This window comes from Gallinula chloropus (genome assembly GCF_964237585.1).
Source record: "Gallinula chloropus genome assembly, chromosome: 23".
Taxonomy (NCBI): Eukaryota; Metazoa; Chordata; class Aves; order Gruiformes; family Rallidae; genus Gallinula; species Gallinula chloropus.
This window is the reverse complement of record NC_140108.1, coordinates 4,630,398-4,652,699: the sequence shown is the minus strand read 5'-3', so window position 1 is coordinate 4,652,699 and position 22,302 is coordinate 4,630,398. Positions and strand designations below refer to the sequence as shown.

The window sequence follows — 22,302 nt, the reverse complement described above, 5'->3', positions numbered from 1 at the left end:
TGTGAAAGAATTTCCTTCTGTTCGTGGGCAGGCCTGGACTGGATCAGCCCCTGGAATTAACAACATAGGAGTTTGTTCGTTCCTCCTCTGAAATTACTTGGTGTTTGCTAGGTATAACTTGTTCATGGGTGGTGGGGAAGGACCTGTCCTCCCCTTGTTATTACCAGAGGTGCGGGGAGGTAACACTGCTTTAGTGGGTAGGGCAGAAGATTGAGTCAAGAGAACTTTTTTATGATTCCAGCTCTTGACATGGTTTAACTGGGTGACCTTGGGCAAGTTACTTCACTCCTCTCAAACAGGACTGGCAGTGTTTACCTCCCTGCCCAACAGGGGTGTTAAGGGGATTTTTGTCAAGCCTTTTACATATATACAGGATTGTATTATTGCTGAGTATTGTTGTTTCTTTATGAATATGTATGAAAGGTGCTAAGCTGTTACCTCACCTTGGCCTTCACATGCAACTTAATCCAGGCTAGAGGTTGCAGTGAATTTAGGTAATGGAAGAGACACAAGGAGTGTTGTCCGCAGAAGCTGTTGACATCCTCAGAAGAGAAAGTGGCAAACCCAATTTCTCCTTCCCTGAGCAGCACTGTGTTAAAAGAAAAATGTGGTCCTTTTGCCAGCATTTTGGGATGGGGCCTAGGAAGGCTCTTGTCTAAGGGTGTATTTTTTTTTTCTGAAGATATTTCTGTGGGATCCTATAATACACCCTTGCTGCTGAGGGAGAAGAGGAGAAAGAGTGATGAAACATTGTGCTATAGTTTAATTTTTGAATCCTGACAGCTGAGGTTGGACAGGGCAGTCAGCAGCACGGAGCCCCATGTGAAGGTTGCACAAGTGCCGTCTCCAGGGTGTCACTCTTGTGTCCAGGAAAACTTCCTCTTTTTATCAGCACCACAGTGCAGCTGTGCTACTTTGGAAGAGTGGTCATGGCTGGGAGGGTTTCCCGCTTGTACGGGAAGGAGAGATGTGGTCTTCCTCATTTACGGACTGGAGGAAGGGCAGTGGCATTGTGAAGGAGACCATAGCGACCTGTTTTGTTGGGGGAGAATTTTCTGTGGCAGAAACTGAAAAATATGGCCATAAACTTGGCTTATACACTCTTCTTGCAAACTACAATGTGCTGAGGATGGAATTGTGTCTCGGAGTGACTTGATACGGCCATGAGCTTAGTTTAAACCATTGCACTGATTTGTGCTGGTACCCATACAGCTGGACACCATTTGTTTTTGCAGATATTAGGTGTTCCCAGGTGCCAAGTGAAGAATTAGTGACATTTTTCTAAGCTTTTATGGATGCTACCCTTGATCTATGGCAGCATTTCATTCTGGTGTGGTTGTCCTGGTTGGTTGTAGTGGTTTGGGGGGGGGGTTATTGGTTTTTTTTAAGCCTTTTTGCATTGAGTTGTAACAGGGCTTTGTGTTTGGCTTGCAGTTGTTGACAGACAGATGTAGATGAGTACCCAGTGCTCTATAATAAATGTTCCCGCCCTGTAGTTTGTAGGTCTTCTCAGGTGGTGTGAGTTAATTGTGTAATGACAGCTATCAGATAACATCTCCTGTCCCTGCTCAAAGCCAGCAATCAGATTTCAGTCTACTGTGTTGGCAAGGCAAGTTTAGGTCAGATAGAAACTGTCGAAAGCTCCGCTCTGAATAAACAACTGTGCTTCCTCCTACTCTGATGTCTTGTCTGTGCTTTCTGCCCAGCGTGTTAACACTCATTTCTAAAACCTCATCGTATCCACTCAACACGTTGTGGGTACAATGTATTAAAAAGTGAACTCAGTCTCTTCTCTAAGTCCTATCTATTTGAATGGTTCAAGAGATGGAGTGGATTTTCACACGTTAGGGGAGCTCTGTGATAAAATAATTAGGTTTAATTACTCTAGTAAAACATCTGGTGCTTGTTCATCCCCAAAAAAACCTCCTGAAAGCTCCACATGAGTGGATTTCTGTGCTAGATGAAAATATTTGGGCATGCATGGCTACCCATCTCCCTGTCCTTTTTGTGGGACTCAGTCTTGCTTCATAGGATCAGGTAGTATCCAGCCTTCAGACGAATCCCCTGGAAGGTGCCTAGTTAGCATCTCTGTGTAGTGATTGCCTCATTTGCAGGGCATCCCTTGTGTGCTTGTGTCGTGGGTTCCTCAATGTCCTTAAGTCATATTTGTCTCACGTAAGTCTTTGAAAGAAATAATGGTATCATTAGTTAGGTGGCTCTGAGCAGATAGATGCCTGTATTCACAGCAGCATGCTTCCATATTTCACATGGGGTATTCAAAGTTGTGTGTGTGTGTGTGTTAACATCTGCAGGGATGGAGGTTCTGTGTGTGTTCTTATCAAGGGCTGCATTTTTATAGTGTAAGATGAATACTTTTTACCTTTTCAATGAATGAGTGTGCTGGTATCAATGGCTTGTGAATTATAAAACGTTCTTTATGTAACTCGCTATTTATAGTTTTGGCCCCGTACTCAGATTATTGTTCAGAGAAAGGAAAGTCAGTTGCAGTGATAGGGGATGGAATGAAATGAAAACTTCTTGCTAATTGTTGTTTTGAGGGAAGTGGATGTATTTCTTCGATACCACATAACCTTTCCCAGCTTACAAGGGATGTGGTACATACAAAACAGAAAAGTCCAGTTGATTTTCACTAGAGGCAGAAGTTGCTGCCCAAATTCTCTTCAATTAAGGTTGGGGAGGGCTTTGTTGTTTGTCATGGCTCTGTGTGCTCTTTTACCCCTGACGCAACCCTGGTCCTGTAAGGGTCGTGTGATCACAGTGGGGTGACCTGTACTAAACTGCCAGATGTTACATGGCTGGTGGTAACTACTTAAAGGAGTACAAAATTTTGCTTAACCTGTTCCTTTGTCATCCAAGCCTCCTCCTCTCCTCTCCTCCTCCTCTCTAGTTTGTATTGTAAGGATAGATTTGAAAAGTTTTTACACATCTAATTCATTTTAAAATTGCATTTTCAGTAGGATCCAGGTTGAGGATTTGTGTGGATCAGAATAATTCCATCACTACAGTAAATAAATTTCACATACAGCAAGTACTTCGCTTCTGTGTTATAAACAAGTCTTCTGTGTTCTAAACAAGTGTGCTGATGAGCACTTCCTCCCTGTATTTGTGGCTGACTCTGTTGTCAGATTTGTACTTGCAATAGGTAGTATGTCATTTAGCACCTGATTCTCCTGTGCAAAGGTCTTGGCAGACAGCCTTCATCAAAAGCATCTTCTTGTGAAGTACAAAAGATACTTTCCAATACACTGACATCCATTTCATGTCACTTGTGCATTACTGTTCTAGAGAAGTGACAATGGGAGTTTAATGTAAATACAAAATAGTTTGTACATCTCTTGCTAGGAGTGATACTGCCTTGAAAGCAGCGCTCCCAACAGTGCCTGTGGTTACTGGAATGGTCTAATTCTGGTTTGGGGTTGGAATTCTCACCTTTGAAAGCAAGAGGGTGGTGAACATGAATCTGGGCAATTATTCCATATTAAATGTGCTTTCTTAATTTGTGAAGCGCTTGAAGAAACACTGGTGTGGATGGTGGGATACAAGAGTAAGTCTGTGGCAATAAAAGGACTTCTGCAAATTTCTGTTCTGTGAGAAGGCGACTTCTGATGGAATTGAATTATTTAGTTGAAATAGTTCTTGTTCCAGAAAATTAGAAGGGCTTCATTCCCATCGTTACAAAATTGGGTCATTGTCTTCTTGAACTGGGTCATAGGAGTTTCCAGCAAGGGAGGCCTCTTACCACGTTTGATGAGGGTAATGTGTTACATCAGCCTGGTCCTGTTAACTCTCGCTGCAAGGCATTATGCTTTCTGCCTGCAGTAGTCACAAGGGAGCTTTATGCCCTCATAAATGCAAGGTACTGTCTGTTACAAATGTTTTCTGGTAAGTTAACTGGAGCCTGGTCCAGTTGATCTTTACTGGTATGCATCTGACCTGGGCTGGAGATGCGATGGTCCAGCCTTTCCAAGTTACCCCTGTGTTTCGACTTCTGTTTTGGCCAGAGGCTGTCATCTATTTCATCAGAGGGGAGGAAAGATACAAATGTATGGAACTGTGGCTTGGGTGCTCTGGGCTCTGTCAGTTCACTCACCTATTGAGTGAATCCTGCTTGAGAAATACCGTGTTACTGTAACACTGTGCGAGGGTGGCACCCGCCCGCAGACCACGTAAGAGTTACAGAGTAAACCCCATCTCCTTAGGGATAGAGAGAGTCTTCCCTGTTTGTCTGCTTTGTGTGAAAAGAAGCAGTGTCTAAAAACCAAAACAAAACCCCCATAGCACAACAACTGGCCTCTTTCCATGAACTAGCCCTATTTCCAGCCTGTCCGCCACGGTACCAGGGGCACAGTCTGTTATTGAGAGGCTGCTCTTGTATGTACATAAAGCCTTGTGATTTGTGTTCAGAGCCCAGAGTCTCCTAGAGTTCAGCTCTGCTGGAACAAAATGTTCAAGACAATACTGTGGGATCCAGCTGGAGGTTTAGCATTAATGCAGTGTCAGCCAGATGGAAATGAGGTGGAGAGGCTTGCAGAGGGCTGGGGGATGGGGAATCTCTTCTCTTCGGAGGGAAAACAATAGTAACTCTGAAATACATATACACATGTATCTACAGTGCTGAATGCTAGCTATGATAGGCATGTTCTCATTCAGCTTGGTGCCAGTAAGATGTCAGTTGTGGTTTGTGTGTTGTTGATACAGTAAATAGGGCAGAGACTGCTCTCAGTAAAAGCCAGCATAACTCTGCTGATTTTTGGATGTACATCGACATAACTAGAGTATAATTTGCTCGTTGCCTCTGATTTTTCAAAAGGCAGTAGTGAGTTTTGCGTACTTCTGGACATGCCTACTGGCCTGCTTTTCAGAAAGTACCAAGCATATACATTCTAAAATTACCAATATTGAAAGATACAAATAACTTTTTAAAACTTTAGATTTGTTTCTAGATGTAACATGCAGCTGGTAGGCAGTGAAAGCCTAAATTTGTCCTTTCTGACACCTTTTATTTCTGCTGATGGGAATGGACCTTGTTGTGCCCTCTGCTATCCATGAGCATGTCCATCAAGTTTTTCAGCCTCTTTTTACAGGCTTGCTGTGTTAAGTCCTAGTGGTTCTGTCCAGGAGGGTTGAAAGAAAAGGCAAAAGAAAAAGGAAACCCAAGGCAGCAGCAGTTGGGGAATGCAAGGTAACTTTATTTTGTGTTTCTTGGACATGGAGCCTTCTGCTGCTCTCCTGAGATAAAATATTCAGCAACCTGCTCTCCTCCATGTCTTGTTCCAAATGAGCCAAAATCCATGGTGTGCATCTAAGGATATTTAAAGGAGCTTGGTAGGTGGTGGATCTTTTATGGAGCCACAGAGACTGTTCATATTGCTTCTCTTTTTCTACTGGTTTCCCATTTGAACTGAGGAAAAGCAGAACTACCTGAATGCAGAGCCTAAGAGCCAGTTCTGCTTTCGCAGAAAAAGGATTTAGCAAGAAAGCTATGCCCTCTTTTATTGGCATATTTTCTCTTTCCTCTTTAAGAGGGGAGGTCACCAGCGTCTAGTGAAATCTGCTTGAAAAGACTGAGAAATAATTCATGCCCCGTTCCTGTAAGCTATTTTGGTTCAGCTGTAGCTTCTAGAAGATCTCTGGAAGTGCCCATGTTTCAGGGCCCCTCTGAGTGACATCAGGTATTAATTGAACATCACAGAGCCTCGATGGCTGCTGCTGGGTGGGCAGTAGTTCAGCATTGCATTTAGTCCTCTGAGGAACATCTTTGGGAAGAGAAAATTTCCTTTGTGTAATAAAGGAAAAACTTTAGAATGAGGAGAGGAAACACAGTGGTATTCCCCTTAGTGACCTTGTCTGGGAGCTATCAGTAAGCGAGAGGAGACATCTTCTCTTTTCTGGGATATTCATAGGTCATTCTCAAAGGGACTGAAGACCTGCAGTATCAGTTGGCTGTGGTCACGAGTTGGATGCTGAACTAGTAGTTGAATTACCCACAGCACGGGGTAAAGCCTTGAAAAGTGTGTTTAGCATGTTCATCTGTGCCCTGGTATCTTCTGGGAGCAGCTTGCAATTAAATTTAGATACAGGTAAAAACTGTCGAGGTTCTCAAACAGGGCGACACTAGTAGTAGCAAAAAGCCAGGAAAGTCAGTGATTTACTGGTGGTGAGTCAGTTTTGGGGAAGCCTGTGCTCCCTCCTTAAAAATCCCCCTTTTAAAATTATCCCAAGCATGCAGTTCCCAGGCTCCCATTCACTACTCATTTAGAGAGTGAATGTCTCTCTTTTCTCCTCTTTTGTATGTTCCTGTGGTCTGTGCCATCAGAAGCTGCATTGCTGTGCTCCATTTTCCACTGCCTGTGGCTTCTAGGCTTTTGTGCGGCTTCTTTAGAATTTCACAAGTACATCACAAGATGCTATTTTGGGTCGCTACAGGATAAAGAGCATTTAAGATCTTCAGGGTGCCCTTTGCCACTTTCCATTAAGACTCTGTAGATACTCAGAAAACAAAATGAATAAATGAACCTCGTGGTAGATCTTAGTCCAGCCTGTTCACTTTTACTCGTATGATCAGTTCAAAAGGTGTAACTTGATTTATTTTTTTTCCCCAAAGTTAATTTTGATCCTGACATACAGTTTTTCCAGAGGCAGTTCTCTTACTCCCTGAGTCAGGACCATATGCTTGATCAACCCCAGAACTGAAGATACACACAGTCCCTCAGACAGCATTCCTTAAACACTGTCCTTAGGCAAAGGAGTTGGACCAACCAGGAACAAACATGCTGCAGGTATTTTTACTGTCTGTGGCTTCTGGTGGCTGTGAATGAGGGATACAGTCGGCTGTATTTTGTGATGGTGTAACTTCTCAGGTCTAATACACGGGAAAGGCTGTACTTTGCTTTGAAATGTTTCCCTTCTATTTGTGGTGTCACTTCTTTGGAGTAGGGTGGCCAACTGATAATTAGTGTTGCTGTTAAAGGGCAGGCTGGTGCCATCAGAGTGTGTTGGAGAAGTACCTGCCTGTAAGCAGCCAAAAGGAGCCTGTTGGCAAGAGAGCTCTGTGTTGTGCCGTGCCGCGCTCCTGTCGGCTCCCACTCCTGCATGAAGCTTATGTAACTGTCTCTGAAGCAGGAGAGGTCACCTCAGGTGGCTGTTTAGAGCTGGTCATGTCTCCTCTCTAATGCTGTCTGGAAGGATTTGTTAGATTCTGTTTTCAAAAGGAGAGGCCAGGCATGCATGCACTTCCCTTCCACACACCGTGCCGCCGCTGGGATTGAAGGGCAATGGGAAGCCAGGGCTGTGACAGGAGGCGTGATGAGGAATACAATCCTTTCACAGTGCTTTGCTTTTGCATTTAAAGAAACTTCTGTGTGCTCAGCATTCAGATTTGCTGGCCCAGTGACATCACACGGTGTCGGGACTGCAGTTACAGCCGTACCACCAGCAGTGCTTTGCCTTTCCTGCTTAGTTTGCCCGAGACTATTAGAATCATTTACATATGTTAAACAGCTATTGTGTGACCCTGTGACAAAGAGTTTTATTTTATCTGCTCCTTCGCGGAGTAAACTGAGATAGAGAACGACCTGATGGCTTGTCTGTGGCCACACAAGAAGTTATCTGGTGGACCTGCAATTAGAACCCCGGAGTCCAGGCTCTGCTGCGTTCTGATGACTTGATAAGCTCTTCCTCCTGGCGTGCAGCCTAGGAGCAGTGAGTCTTCACCTCCAGTGTGGTGTTCTGACCTCCCTATTGTATCTCCAGACCTGGGAAGAAAAGCTGGGTGTCATGACTACCAGTTTCTTGTTTTAAGCAGAAAGCTGCAGAATGAGTGCCCAGAGGAAAGAGTGTAGTCAATGAGGAGGTTGACCTGCCAGCTTCCACTGAACCAGTGCAGCCTTGAATAAACTGAGCTGAGGCTTGGTAGCTGCCCTGCGACTTGAATCCCTACCTAGACACTGCTAGAACTTTGTATTTCTTTGGTCAGTACTGCTCTAGATAACAACAGGTACTCTCCCTTCCATTTATTTTAAAATAAACATGGGTTCTGTGTTGCAGGCAATGTTACTTTCGACTCATCTTCACGTGCTGTGCTGGTGTGTTTGATAATTATCTAAATTTTAAAATAATATCTTAATTTCTCGGTGCTAACTTTGAATAAATGCTGCAATTTTAATGGAAAAAGAAATGTGCAAATGCTTTAGAGATTCACCAAGATAAGAGAACCCATGATAACACACGTTATTTACACAATTTAGATAAATATATGCTTTGTTGAAATGCACATGATGGGAGAAGAAGAAAAAAGGATATTTTTAAGAGTTGGTTTTTGTAATGCACAACTAGATGCCATTTATTTAATCTCTGGTTTGTCTTTGTTTCTCCCTTCTTCCTCTCAGTCATTTCCCGGGGATAAAAATAGATGTTAGGCCATTTCACTTTGGAGATCCCAGTTAATGAGGATATAAAGGAAGCTTTGTGTCTGAGATCTTGTCTGTTGCAGTGTAGGGTTTTCTCTTAATGGGCCACACACTTTAAGTTACTGCTCTTCCTTAGAAGGCTTTTGGGACTGGTCAAAAGTTAGTGTGAAACACCATGCATGTATAGTTTCAGGTTATAAATGAACAGTATGTAAGAACCCTGCTCTTTTTGTGGTTCCTCACCATATAAATTGGCACATGAGATTCTGACTGATGTCAGTTGAATTTCTGAGTCAAATTTTGGTTTGTTATAGGTGATACCATTAATGTAACTCAAGGAACACATAGGCCACAGTGTAATCTTCAGACCTGTATTGTTCCACTGCCCTCTCAGCGTGCCTTTGCCTTGACTGATGTGCAGCTATAACCAGTAACCTGTTAACCAGCGAGCATAATTCTCAAGAAATGTAGAATTTACGTGTATCGGATCAGTTTTAGGTAATGTACAGCTCTGGTTTTGTGTGAAGCAATCGTTTCTCTCCCCTCTGTGGCACATTTGATGTCTTGCCTCTGAGCCTGCCAGTTTTCCCAGTAAGTGCTGGATCTGTGTGCTGCTCTTGGTGATGGTTTGGTCACTTGTTTTTCTTCTACTCAACGAAGAGAACACCCAAGGGAGAGGGGAGAACAGTAAAATCCAACTGAAGTATGGGAGGTGAATCCATCCCCTAATTAAATCTAGGTGGCAAAAATTAACATACCTTCTGAGCTCCTGTCTGTGCATTTCCTAGTAAAGTTCATGAGAAGTTAAAGATGTGCGTAATTGAGAGGAGGGAGTTGAGGCTTTCTCTGGCTTTGAAAGGCTGAATTCTTTTCTTTTTCATTTTCTTTCTTTCTCCCCCTTCTCTGCTCATTAAAAAGGTGCTATTCGTGGTCATTAAGAGGCACCCAGAGCAATTAGGTCCAACTGACCTTCGTGATAGCTATTCAAGACAGAAGCTAAAGCAGGACTGTATTGTAAACAACAACAGAAAGGGGGTCACACTAAACTTTATGGCTTGTTGGTATGTCGGGGAGGGGGGGAGATTAGAGGATGATGCAGTCGGCATCCCTGTAAATCTTGTTTATCACTGATGTGGGGGAGGGTACCATATCTGAGGCGAATCCTAGGACAGTGAGGTTGTGAACTTTGGGGCTTTATCAGTTAAAATGGCAGAGGGAGTAATGGAAGAAGGGATGAAATAACAGAATAAAGGGAAGTGATTCAGCTCTGAGTGTGAGCTGCTTGTGGGCTGGAGTTAGAAGGAAAAAGTACATTATTAGCTGTGGTGTGTAAGAATGACCATTCTGTGCATCCATCTAACCCAGTATTCTGTCTCACAAAGTGGACAACAGTAAGTGCTGAAGGGAAGAGATCCCTAGTCCTATAAACAGATCTTAAACAAAACCTACTGGCTTATATCACTCCCATGGCGTTTGCACTGGGATAGCAGTGTACCCACCAGCTGCAGTGCAGAGTAATTGGTGATAGTAGTTCCCTTAGCTTCATAATCCTGTCTGTTCCTGTTAGGACAACTTTGGTGTCCATGCTTTTTTAGCAATAAAGATCTATGCAGCTGCATCGCTGGGAAGAAGTTGTGCTGATTTACAGCAGCCCTTGAAGCAGAAGCAGCATATGACATTGCTCAGCCAAGCAAGTGTCTAGAGAAACATGGTTGGGGTATACCAGTAATCAGATTTGTTAATACCAGTCATAGATGGGTCTGCTGCCTCCCCAGTAGCAATTCCTACTTCTCTGGAAAATGAGTCCATGAGATTTTTGGGAGTTTTGGGGGGGTGGGGGATGTGTCCCAGTTTCTTTGGTATCTGCTTGGGAGAGATGAAAGTTCTTTGTAGTGTATTCCCAATTTGAATGGTTGCAGTGGTGGGTTAGAGTGAGAGGAATAAAAGGACTCAAGGATCTTCCCTGTCTGCCTGGGCTCTGCAGTATTGCTTAGTTTTAGCACCAGCATCTCCAGTTGGAAGTCCCAAACCCACCCATGCGGGGCAACTTGGATGCGATGGAAAGACAAGTTGAGAGTCCTGCACTGCACCTTCCTGCTCTGCATTAAAAGGAGTGTGTCCAGAGCTCTGCTGGGGAAGTCACTACAGTATAAAATGGCTTTTATTCTAGAGCATATCTGCATGGGAGCTGTTCTGGAATAGGCAGTGTCAAAGTTTAAATCTCCTTCTCAGGGCAAGGAGAAACTCCTCTTGTGTTGGCCTCTTAAACATGTTCTCTGCTCTGGGTATAACGTCAGAGTTTGACGAACAGCTAACGCGCTGCTGGCTCTAAATCTGGGCACGCATTCCTCGCGCAGAATTGGAAACACATTGGTACGGGTGGGATCAGCTGCTTTAAGGTTTGAAGGTCTCTGCATCCTCCCATGGCGGCATGGGTAGGGAAAGGTTTGGCTCCTTCCAGTTTTTATGTGGGGTCAGGCAGTCACCGTGGATGGAAGAAGGTTCTCAGTGGAGTCCACCATCTGGCAATCATAAAAAGAGCAATCAACATTTTTTTGAGGAGGATGGTGAGGAAACAAGCTGCAGACGATTGTCGTGAGATCGCAGCCCTGCACAGACACCTTTATGACTCTTCTCTGTTCTGGTTGGGTGTCTGCACTACAGGTCAAAAGTTCAGGCTGTCCTCTCCCCCTTCTTTTTTTTTTTTCTTCCAAAGATGGGAATTAGGCTGGGACTGGAATGTGAGAGACTGTAAAATGGCTTGTCCTGGGAGCCCCTCCTACCCTGTCTTTGTGTGCAGCCTGCCTTGTGGGTGGAGGCTGGGCATGCCGCTCGCTTGCTGGAGCACTTGGGCAGCCCAGAAATTAAACACAGCTTGAACTTTGTAAAATGCTCTGGTTAGATGAAGCGACCAGGCAGCCTCCCAAACAATGGACTGGCAAGTTCAGGCTTTTTGGGTACACTTTTTTTCTTTTTTCCCCCCTGAACACAATTAATAGCTTATAAACTGTTATGTTGCTGTACCAGACCTTGGAGACAAACGAGAAGATGAAGGATTGGGAGACTGCTGTTTAGAACAGCATGCAAGATCTTTTCAAAAGAGGGGATGCGTTGTCAGTAGAGCCCCTCCAGGCAATGCTATCGCAGAAGCAGATGACTTCAAAGGGGAAAACAGGTCAATGATTGGGCAGATCTGGTACTTCTTTGAGTTATACTTTAGAACAGTGAAAGTTGGAATGACTAGGTGGGGTTTTCTCTTCCTCTGACTCGTGTGTTGTGTAGAATTATAGCTCCTCCCACTCAGCCACTTCCCCTGGGATGTACCACCCTCACTGTAAGGGTGAAAATTCCAGGTTCCCAGATGTGACAGGAGTAACATCTGAGAGATATGCTTTGTGCCTTAAATGCCATAAATGTTTGGCATGATCCTCCTTCGGGATGAAAATAAAGGAGCATGAATGCAGAACCAGCAGGCAGGCAGAATGGGGCTCCGGTATTGGAACAAGAAGATTGAGAGAAATGTCTGAAACTAGGAGCAAATGCAAAATATCAAGTAGGTTAAACTGTGAATAAGGGATTTCTTTAAGGTGATAGTTGAGCTTAGCCCTAAACAAGAGAGCTCAATTTCTTTTTCCGAAGAGCAAAGACCATTTTAAGACAGCCATACCTGGTTACTGGGAGCTGTTCTGTAAACTGTTCTTTCACTGCACAGCGCAGAACCTCCAGATTAGCAAATACACTGGAATGCAGAATGCACATCTGGTCTGCATTACCGTGGACCTGGCTGTAATCACAGGGAAAAGCTACCTTGGGTTTTATGTAGAAATGTTTGTATTATACAAACCCCTGTTGCCAAGCAATTTTTATTAAAACGGCCAGTTTATGCTCAATATAGTGTCCTGCTGAGGAGCTCAGAATACCATGAAAATCTATGCACAGCTTCATTCCTGCTGTTAAAGTTCCAGGGACTGAGTGTCACTAGTGTACTAGGTGATGGGTGAACGCTGTCTTGAGTTTTTGTCTACACTAACACTTTTCCTTTTGGAATACCCAGTTGTTACTGCCATCTTGACAGCCTTCCCTAGCCCAGTCATGGAGATTGCTAAGGAAGCTGGAGTTGTAACCACTGCTTTGCCTGAATGCTGCAGCGGGTCTGAACGACACAGAAATTAAAATATCACTACCTAGACTGAGCTAGTACTCCTGGTGGACCTCTACTCTGAAAGTCAGGAATTAAACCAAAACGTATAGTAGCCGAGGGGAGCGTGTCAGGGGTTAGTTTTGAGGGCTGGAGGGTTTCTAATGATGCATGGAAGATTAGAAATGCTTACTCTGAAATCCCAATTCTCAGGACATAATTTTAGAAGTTGCTTAGGATAATTCTCTTAGGGACTTAAAATGATTAAGATTTATCATGTGCTTTAAAGATGCTTCACATAAGAATACTGATCTGACCTGACTAGCAGTGCTTTCCAGAACTTGAGTCTGAAAGTGTTACTCTAAATCTAGAAGTTTGGCTCAGTGAAACTTCGGTTAATAAATATCTGTGAAACTTCACACACACAACACACGTTCATCTAGACATACTGGGGGGAGGTGTCTAGTGGTAGAAATTCAGAAGTAATACTAGCAAAACTCTGTACTACTTTTATTACCATCCAGAAGGAGTTAGAGTTGGTTCTCTTGGTAGATTAAACTTGGTTTTGACTGCATTTTTTGAAAAACCATCCTCATCTTAAGGGTGGTGTTTTGCATTTCCAACTAGAAGTCTGCTTCATGAACTCTTACAGACAGTAAACCTTAACAAGTGGCACAAAGGTCATAAGACAGGAAGAGGAAGGAGGAGGGCTGGTTTCTTAGCATTGTGTCAGTCACAACTGTCTACCGGAAAACCACAGAAACCTACCTTAATCTATGTAGACGTCCAGTCACAACATACTTTGTTGGCCAAGTGGTTTTTTCCTGTCCAACAATTCTGTGTGTCCTCATACAAAGTCTGTTCTTCTTGCAGCCAGCGTGTCCACTGGGAAGTGGAGGAGCTGTAACAGAACATGTGCGAGTTTGTCCCCTGCTCTGGCACAAATTGTCTGCTTTTAATTTGGTTTAAAAGGCTGTTACATAGAGAAGCAAAGACTCTGATGGACAGAGAGGCTACAGGTAGTTCTTCTTCCAGTGCCATTTTCCTCATTACATAAGAGGCAAATTTGCATGCAGACAAATGAAAACTTACGTAGTTCTCGTCCAGAAGATGATCCTTGAAGGTTTTTGTCACTGTTGTGACTTGTGTCAGTATTTTTTTTCTGGTGCACAGAGGTTTGCCCACCCTGGAAATCAGTTTGATCTTGAGGTGCTCTGCTCACTTGCACAAGTGTGCATAGGTGATGCAGCAGTGCCGGGCGTGCAGGGTGTCACTGCGCCTAGAAGCGGGTGGCGAGCATGCTGGTAGCTTGGCAAAAGCATCTGTGGTTGAACAACAGTGGAATATGGCATGTTAAGTGCCTGGAGGGCAGTGCTGGGGTCATGTGCCTGAGCATCTTCAGAAAAAGGAGCATTACCCTGCTGTAACTGCTGTGCCTGAGGAGGAAAAGCCTGCAGCTGTGTTCTTCTTGTTCAGCAATGGCCAAAGAACTGGCTTAGTAGACTAGATTGAGACCTTAGTAGACCTTTTGTAGATACTGCATGCAGATCCAGAAGTTCCAGGCCCTTTTTATTATGTCTCACTAATATTTTCTTCTTCAACAATTTCCTCTGCCTGTGGAGCTTTTATCAAGCTTTTGGCATCCACCATATTTGGTGGCAGTGAATTCCCCTATATTTTCTATGGGATGTGTACTTGGGATATGGCAGAACATCCCCTTTGCTTCTTCCCTGCGCATCTTGGAGAACCAAGTAATAAGGGAGTCTTGTCTCCTTCACCTTATAAAAGAAAAACTGCATTTTCTTCACAAAGTAGCCTTTGCAGGCCCTTGCTTATTGTGCTTATAAAAGTTGCTTTGTTAATATTATCTTTTCAAGTGGTGGTTGAAATAAGAGAAGTGCAAGCGAGGAAAAGAAAGTATATTGTGAGCTGTTTAGCATAACAGCTAGTGGCAACAAACTTCCATGAAGCCTTCCTTAAATAAAGGAAGGGGTCAGAATTTTTCTTTTTCCTTTTTTTTTTTCTGATTTTTTTTTTTTCTTGACCCAAGAGGAGAAAATAGTATAGTTAAGCATCCCAGCTAGCCCTGGAGCTCAGAGTGGGCTCTGGACATACATAAAGTGTGGAGCAGTTCGTAGAATCAGGTCCTAAGATTTTATGCGTCTGGGATCCACAACATGCTGTGTCCACATGGAAAATCTGCGTAGTACTTTAACCTAATGGGGGAATTTAAGCTCATGAAGCTAAGTCAGTGCAGCTGTACTTGGTATGTGTGCAAACAGACCTGGTAAGAATGGTCTTTTTGTTTAGATTTGTCACTTAGGAACATCTTAAAATCAAGTATAACCAACCCAGAATACCTTTCTGTTGCAGTTGACACCAGTTTAGTTTGAAACTAGTGCCGTTTTTCAGTGCAGAAATGATGCTGTTCCTTTCCTCATGCACAATTTAATTGCTCTCCTTTAAAGAGGAAGTTTAAAACTCCAACTGAGTCTATGCCAGACTCCTGACATGCATGACAATTGAACTGTGTCTTTTTCTGCCGGCTATTTAACAACACTATTGGCATATAAAAATCACTTAAATTGAATGCTTTGGCCTAGCTGAAAGTGATGCTGGGTGCAAAGATAAAAAGGAGGTAATGTGAAGTTGTCTTGTTAGCATAAAACTGAATTTTGTCCTGACAGTCATATTAGAGTGGTGATTTAAAAATAAGAAAAAAACCCCTCTGTCCTGTAACAGTATTTTGTGCAGCTGATTAAATCCATATACATCCATGCCATGAGGTGCTACTTTCCATTTATTTATACTGAACTTGCTCATTATATTTAAATTTTTTTTGTTATTGCAGGAGCCCTGTTAGAGCTTTAGATGTACCACCTTTTTTTAACACATTTTCCTGGCACAAATTGGTGTGTTTTGTTGGTCTGTCACATCAAGCAATATCCTTGTCAGTGCCAACTAATTGCTATCAATCAACTGCTGAGCATGAAAGGCTGGTCTGAATGTTTATTAAAGCATGTTAAAAAGCACAGGACACATGATTTCTTGTAAAATATGAGGCTAGAAGGGTGTTTCTGTAGGAAACAGGCTGACACATCTACATTTCTGCGTTTAGGAATTGCCATGCAGGTGGGTAGATGGAGCAGGCGTGAGTGATTTATGTCAGGATTTAGTGCCTGTCACTTGGGAGTGAGTGTGAAAGTGGTCAGGAAGAAACCGTTCCTCCTTGATTGCTGCAGGGACCATCAGGGACCATCTGCTTGCTTACAAACTCTGCTGGCACAGTTGTTACTGATAGAATGATAGGATAGGGCAGCAGAGGAATGCAGGTGATACCTCACATAATACAGCTAAAATGCTCCACTAGCATCCTATTTAGATAATTTAAGGGATAATCGACATGAGTCTGAATTTCCCCCTCTCGTTAATTCATTTGTTTGCAGGCTGTTCATTCCAGCCTATGCGTGCCTCTCTGATTGTTTTGGCATCCAGCTTGGCATTTAAATGGCTTGTAATTTAGGGAGATAGCAGCACTTTGTAGCCTCAGTGTCCGGGGCTGCTGTTTTTTTCTACCTTGCTCCTGGGTTCAAACCCAGTGATCTCTGAAGAGGCTTGCAAGCTAGGAGTAAGGAGCTGTAGGCACTGCCACCACCAGGTATCTTCCCTCCCAGTGCAGCTGTCATGTCTAGTACCTTTGTGTAGATCCAAAGCCCAAAAGGTCATAGATCTTCTGTGCATGTGTTTATTACCTTCCGTTTAGTTCTCAAGAGTCCCATTTCATGACCATCATCAGGCCTGGCCAGGGCATCAGGCAGGTCAGGGCTGTTATCTCCTTTTTTATGACTCTTAGATGTTTTGGGGTTTTTTTTAGGAGTAGTCGTCATTCTTCTGACTTCTGAAAAGCTCATTGGAAAGTTCAAGAAATAATGTTGTCTGTCAATGTTTAAAACAGGATTATTCTCTGAGAAGCTAAATGTTTCTGTCCATTTAAAAACAAGACAAAAATTCAAACCCAGAAGCAATTGTGAGATGTCGCAGCTGCCTGGAGCAGCAGCCTCAGTGTAGGAGAAATTGGGGAGAACCAGCTCTGCATCATTTTGCCTCTCTTCTAACAGCAAGAATCCTACCTCTTCCCAGGAAGGACTTGCACGCTGCTGCCAGTACATTCATAAACCATTTCAAGGGCCTTCAGGATTTGAGGGTTTTTTCCCTTTGAAAATGTTAAACAATTCTGGGAGATGTGAGTTGCTATGACAGGAGGCACAAGGCAAACACACCCAAATTCTGACAGACTTGGGGAGAAGGAACAAGAATCACATGTATGTGCAGCCCTCGCACACACACACCCTTTATTGCTCTCTGTGCTGCATGGTGGAGTAGGTAAGTAATGCATAATTTGCCTTGTATTTAAATGGAGATGTTAGCTTTGGAAGCTTCTTCCCAGATAAATGTCTTGCCTTCTGACTGGAGGACATGTTTTGTCCTTAGTGTGACCTTCGCAAGGTGGAGCCATATCTGTTGTTGTGTCCCAGGTTCCTTGTGGATTTGGGACTTTTATTCTGTCATAGCAGGAGGTTACTTCTGCCCCTCCCAATTTATTTAAAGCAAGCAAACAAGCAGAATGTAAACAAATGATCATGAAAGCACTCCAACACCAGAGCTATGTATTATTCCTTCTTGTTAGAAGACATCTGTCTTACCATTTCTATGCATTGTGATCAAATTACATTTTAATTTCCTTGTAAACAGTATAGGAAAATATTTCCCAAACAGATTCCTCTAGGGCTTTGTTGATAGAAGACAGTAATGGGGCATTTTGTTACAGAAGTGTGGTGAAGCTGCTGTTCTCTATTACAGAATTTGTGTGTATCTTCAGAGAAATATCAAAGAGCACTGATTACTCTGCCCAGGTGGACTGTTTGAGAAGTCCATTTTCCCCAATTACATATTAGCTTTCATAAGTCACTGGGATCTTTTCTAATCCATCGCAGACACCATCTAAGAAAAATAGCTGAACAGTGAGTAGAAGGAGATCTGGTCTGTCACTGGGGTAGCTGAACTAAATATGGAATGGAAAATAGCCTAAATATTGAAATAGGTCTTTTAATTTCATGGGCTACATTAAAACCAGGCTAATGTTTTGGAATAGTTAGGTTTTTTCCTCCTTAAAAATAAAAAAATAGAGGAAACATTGGCTTATCAAATTGTGAAAAAAATAAGACTATGAATAGACAAAAAAATATGGTTAGTTAAGAGAAGGATCTCTATAGGAAAAGCAGGAGGGATTGTACTACAGTTCCAGTTACAGTTTTTGCTTTCTCTTCTCATGCTTCTAGGGAAACCTCAGACATCTCGATTAGAAGTGGTTGGCTTTCTGTTTCAGTGGAGTTGTGCTTTGCAGGTAGTGTTGAAATACAGTGTTTTGCTGAGGCACTGTTTTAGAAGCTGTCCAGGAGGGGTAAGAAGCACATACTATATTAGTCCATACAACGTTAGTGTTGTGGTATTTTGGTTTTTCATTGTAACCCGTTTTCTTGAGGAACAAGGCTTCAAGTCGGTTGACTTCAGGCCACAGGGCTTGTAATATGGGTTTCTCTGGGGTTTACCACTACCAGATAAAGCTTTGTTCTCTGCAGGCTCGAACTTCATATTTTTAAAGATGCTAATTCAGAAGTATTTACAATACACATTTTTTTCTTCATAAGGAAAATTAAACCACCTTAAAATTTGTCTGAGCTCAACGGCCTTCATTAGATAGCCTGTCCACCTGGAGCTGAGCTAGATCTCCCCCAGAAGTTCCATGCTGCTCCTTGATAGTGTTTTAGTGGAATGTGATGCTGCCCTTGCTTAGCCACTCACAATCAAAGTTCAGCATCTTGGCTGCTGTTGAACTTTTCCCTTTTTGTCAAAAAATGTTGAAAGTGAGGAAGTGAGTGTTTGTTTTTGGCTGTCGGAACCAAAACCACCTCATAAGGGTTCCATTTCTGGGAAGCAGTGAGCCCTTCTGTAGGTTTCTAGTTATGCCACACAGCATTCCACAAACTGTTATTCACTCATTGCATGTATTTTTAGTTAGTTTATTTGTATTCTGGTAGAAACTGGAGGTACTAAAGACAGAGATGATGTTCCTGCTCCTGAGAAATTTAGTATGTAAACCCAAAGAAAACTAATTGGATGCAGTAGAGAGGTGGAGGAAGAAAGCTGAGCTCCCAATACACAGTGTATATGTCAAAACCAACCAGAAATACTCGCCAGCTTCCATTTGGCTCTCAGGCTGGAGCTGCTTCTGAACTGGAGGAAGCAGAAGTGCCATTGTGAGCGCGCGGGCATTGTGTCCCGGGAAGCAGTGATACTGCAACATTCAGATCACATCAGATCCGCCTGTCACTCTTTGAATGTGGAATAGAGCTGATTCCCAGCTGCACTTTCAGAGGAGATGGGACAAAGGAGGGGGGGTCGGGGGAGGTGTCCCTGTTGGATGCATAACTAGTTAGGAGATAATCTGCTTTTTTGGTGTGTCCAGTGACAAGTGCCTGGTCCGTATTCATATCCAGCTTGAAAGCAGAATGATTTACATTAGCACAGACACAGGAATGGACATATGGATTGTTTTCAAGGAAGTCAAAATTGTTTTGTTTCTGCAAACTGGTGCATTTAAGAATATGTTCTTCAAAAAATTCCAAACCTGCTTTTCCTTCAAACAGTTCTGTGAAAGCTGGTTTAGGGGTTAATATTACAGGCTTGAGTGACTTGGATGGCTTGAGGTTGTAAGAACCCTTGGAATGTGTAAAGAGGGGAAGGATTCCGCAGATAAGGCTGAACTCTGAACTCGGGGCACAATCCAGTTTATACTTTAATCTCCACCAATAAAAGCAGCATCAGCTGTCTGACTGAGTCAGGACAGTACTCCTCCCTTTAAAGTTGTTCAAATAAAGAAAGTAGGGTATTACACCTGAGAAGAGGGCAAAGAAGGTGTGTTGTGTTATTCTTGAGCTTTGAAACACATAAAGCAGTAGTATAAAAAAATAAAATAGAGGAAGTGTTCTCCTGAGGTTGCATAGTCGATTCAGTCTGGTGAAACTTGGTCCTTTGTTTGTTTGGGTTGTTTTAATTAGCTCATTGCTTTGACACCACTACCACTCCCCCCAGCCCATTTCTATTCCTGTATAGCTCAGCATTTGCAGCACTGCAGATGGACAAACAGTTGTGTTAAAAACAGCATGAAGAGAATCAGGTACTTTAAAAAAAAACCCCACAAAAAAACCCCAAGCAAAATAAAATGAAATGTGGAATTACTACCTATTTCAAAATCTGCAAGAAAAAAAATGAAATCACATAGACTTTAAAGCTGGGTATTTACACTGTCTTCTAAGAGATCCTTGTGAATTTGGGTGGACTAGTGACAGTAATGACTGGGCAGCTGTTGAAAATTAGTTCTCTTATCTTCATTTTAGGACCTGATTTTAGTTAAACTTCACTCTTGCCACTCAGAAGTGTGGGAATGTAAAAAATAATTTGTTCTCAAATTTTAAACTGGTAGAAAATTGGTTTTGGTTATTCCAGCTGGAGCAACATCCCGTGACCTTATGAAAACCAGGAGGTGCTATGTCATTCTAGTTCTCGTTTACTCACTCTCTTTCCTCTCTACATCATTCCAAATGATTTTCCTACCTTGGCCATCCTTTATTTTCTTACAGTCAGAGTATGTTGTGATCTTAGGAACTGGGTGCAGGCGTGAAGGTCAGAACAATTGGTTTCTATTTCCGTCTCCTTCCGAGTGATGGATTCAAAATCCTTTCCCTCTGTTAACCTATCTGCAGAAATGGAGATAATGCTGCTTATAGACTTATATGAAGCACTTAGAGGGTTATCTTTTTTGATAGGCTGCTTGTTAGGGAAGGATAAAATGGCTTGAGTGCTTGTGCCAAAACTAGACTGCACTGAACATTTGGAGAAATTGATTTTAATGTAAATTTTCACTCTTGCTGCTAGTGAAAGCCAGAAGGGAAGAAGTACTTCAAACTGCAAGTCTGTTTTTTACTCTTTTAGGGCTCATGCAAAGCAGGAAGTGCAGCAACTCCCATGAAAAAGGTGCAACCCATGTTTTTAATGAATAAGGTAGGAGTATCACTGACAATACTGCATTCTGATGTAAAATACGTTTCAAACCCCACTACTAGTGTTGACCAACACAGTCTTGAGGTGCAAAAAACACTCTTTTTCTCCATACCTTTTCAAATAGGGACTGCTCAGCACGCTGCTAACTTGAGCTTAGGCTCTTGCTTAGAAGATTCCTGGTTAAGAGATTGGATGTTGAAGCGAAGACCAGAAAAAAATACTCTAAACTATACAGTGCTTTTAAAGGGTGTGGGGCAGTGCTGGTAAAACTCTCTATTGTCAGATGGAAAAGCTACTCTTAAGAGATTATTAGTAGGAGTACCAGCTTCTTTTTAGTGCTAAACTTGGTGGTGGTGTTGAGGGTTCACTGTTCTCTTGAAATGACACATTTCTGAGAAGACTCCTGTACCACGCTGGAATTGATGTTCATAGTTACTGTGTTATGGGGATGTGGGTAAAGTCTGCTTTACCAGTGGCTATTTTGCCCTGCCTACTTCCTGCTTTGCCCTTAAGAGCTCTTGTAGACAGTTGAGAGTTAGAAAGGAGTAGCAGTTGAGGTAAGGGAGTGTCTGCTTGGTTACACAGAAACCTGTCCCTTATCACCTGCCACCACTTCTTTGAGAGGTTGCTCAAGGTTTAAAGTTCTGGCTTTGAGTAATCAGTCCAGCATAAGACTTTACAAAGGGAAACAATGGCTGAATACAGAGCTATAAATGCTGCACTAAGGAAGTGGCTCCGTTTGTCTGAATTTACAACCTTCCTGAGACAATCCAAAATCTACTGCTTAGATTCTGCCTTTAAAAGAAAAGTGTCCTCTTGGCTCTATTTTTCAGCCCAGCATCTGCCTCCTCTCCTGTATGTGTGTGTGTGTATGGGTGTATAAGCCACCATCTTCTTCCTATCCTTGTTCTCCAGGGTTTTTTCCCCCATTATATCATGTTTCTCAGTAGAGATGCTCCCCCACCCCTCAAAAAAAAGAAAAAAAAGCAGCCTCTTGTCAGAGAAATGTGCAAGTAGAGTACATTTAAGAGCCACATTCTGTGCTGCCATGGCAACCAGAGTTTTAAAAATGATACCGTCGGTGTTCCAAAATGATTCAACCTACAATGAACATCAGGAATAATTAAGAGAAGTCGAGTGTGCTCTGTGCACAAGGGAACATGCAGTGGGGAGGGGAGGGGCATTTTTCTGTTGCCCCAGAGTGACATCTCTGTTGTTTTTGAGGGTTTTTTGTACTGGCAGTACTCTGACAGTGCTCAGTGACAGGTTTGTTGGAGACCATAACGTTTTGTCCCTGAGTGGCTTTAGGAGGTGGCCTGCTGGTGATGCTGCTGAATCGATTTATTTTAGTAACTGCAGTTCGGGGACGCAGCCCTGCTTGGTAATAAGGGCTTGACCCCAGGGCCCACTGCTAGCTGCCTTCCAGGCAGTCGTGGTATCAACAGCAAGGTATTCTTGTCACAACATGCAAGTTCTGTCATAATATAAAGACCACACATTTGGTGTCGTCCTTTTTTGTGCTTTGTTTCCATCTTTACTACTGGTGATGCAGAGTGAGCAGTAAAAAATGGAAGTCCCAGGGGTGGGTGGATGATGGTGCATGTGCATGGAGGA

The 22,302-nt window shown here is 42.9% G+C and overlaps 1 protein-coding gene across 1 annotated transcript in view; it reads left to right on the top strand.

The window, feature by feature from the left end:
- SKI (SKI proto-oncogene) overlaps nt 1–22,302 on the top strand; it is a 103,216-nt gene that overhangs the window by 22,907 nt on the left and 58,007 nt on the right. Inside the window, exon 3 of the mRNA XM_084274458.1 lies at nt 4,426–4,536. Within this exon, the coding sequence (XP_084130584.1) occupies nt 4,426–4,536 (111 nt within the window). The remainder of the gene's footprint in view (nt 1–4,425; nt 4,537–22,302) is intronic.